General features: G+C 54.8%; 1 protein-coding gene across 1 annotated transcript; it reads right to left on the bottom strand.

Annotated features, from left to right (window-relative positions):
* Positions 1-488: 488 nt before the first annotated feature.
* CHC_T00006556001 (hypothetical protein) lies at positions 489-638 on the bottom strand. Its single transcript, XM_005719257.1, has one exon. It carries the CDS (start codon positions 636-638, stop codon positions 489-491), a length of 150 nt encoding a protein of 49 aa, XP_005719314.1.
* Positions 639-1,260: the final 622 nt, after the last annotated feature.

The following is a 1,260-nucleotide window of genomic DNA, read 5'->3' as shown; positions in this document are numbered from 1 at the left end:
GGGTCGACCGTACTGCATCCAGGCCCAACGAGGGTATTTTGGACTCTCTCACGCAACATATTTTCACAGCTCCACTGCGACAGTGGCGCCGCAAGCTGTATCCCTGTGAAAGGTAGACCAGCAGCAGGTACGGTGCAGTGAAACCGCTGCCTGCGGGATTCTTTTCGCGCTCAGAACGTGTCGTTGTTGAGTCGGCAACGAGTCGTTGCCAACGACCCCTCCTGACACAAACATGCTGCACTGCACTGCACAGCACGGCATCTCTGCCTCAGCACCCAGTACTGTAAGTGGTTGAGCAGATACACCGCACGGTTGCAACACACAAATGTACACAAAGCAGCGGAGCTGTGCCTCCCTTGAAAGGATACCTTTCCCGCTGGATGCGGGCTTCATAGGTGGCATGAACTTGCTGTATATTAGTAGATGCATATTCGAATTTGAGATGAGATATTTCGCAACAAGGTTTTGTTGCAGATAAGCAATTCAACTTACAGGCGCAGATACGCCAGTAATAGTTGAGAATGATCTAAGTTTAGAGATAAAAATGATGAGTGCCCCTCCTCGTCGGGCATTCTTTCCATGCTATTTTCATTGGCACTGGCACGTGCTTGGAATTCGGACCAAGAGTACTGTAACATGGGATGCACTTGCCTGGTGCCAGGGTGCCAGGTATTCTCAAGCGAACTAGCAAACCTAGCAAACGCAGAGGTACTATGTCCTTCCCCCCTCCTCGCGCTTCCCTCCCTCCCGCCAATCAACCCCTCTGGTAATCCCGCGCCGTTTCCAATGTAGTGCAGTATTGTACATACCGTATGTAGGGTATACTGTATATATAGCCAACTTGGGTAGAGGTTAAGTGCAGTAGGGCCCTCTACAACCGCCCCCCCCCCCCCCCCCCCTTCTCCACGTGAGCAGGTCAGCAGTGTCCTTGTACCACTTGAGAGTCACTCTACCACGATGAAGGCAGCGCTCCTCCTTTTCCTCCTTGCACTGGCTCCATCCGCGGTGCTCTGCATGATCTGGGAGCAGACGATAATCGCCAATCATGACGAGGCGGGCGTGCCGACAGTGAGCCGGCAGCAGCGGATGGTGGAGCCGTGCGGCGACAACTGCGAGTTCCGTCTGTGCAACACGGACGGGGAGAACGTGGAGTTGCTGAGGCAGTCGTCGTTCACGATCCTCAACGCGCCGCGGATCGTGACCAATCCGTTCATCTGCAAGGCGGCGGAGGGGGTAGGGGTGGGTCTGGTGCTGCGAGGC

Source organism: Chondrus crispus, genomic scaffold (assembly GCF_000350225.1).
Source record: "Chondrus crispus Stackhouse genomic scaffold, scaffold_46, whole genome shotgun sequence".
NCBI lineage: Eukaryota > Rhodophyta > Florideophyceae > Gigartinales > Gigartinaceae > Chondrus > Chondrus crispus.
The sequence above is the reverse complement of the archived record's forward strand: the minus strand, read 5'-3'. Positions and strand labels throughout refer to the sequence as shown.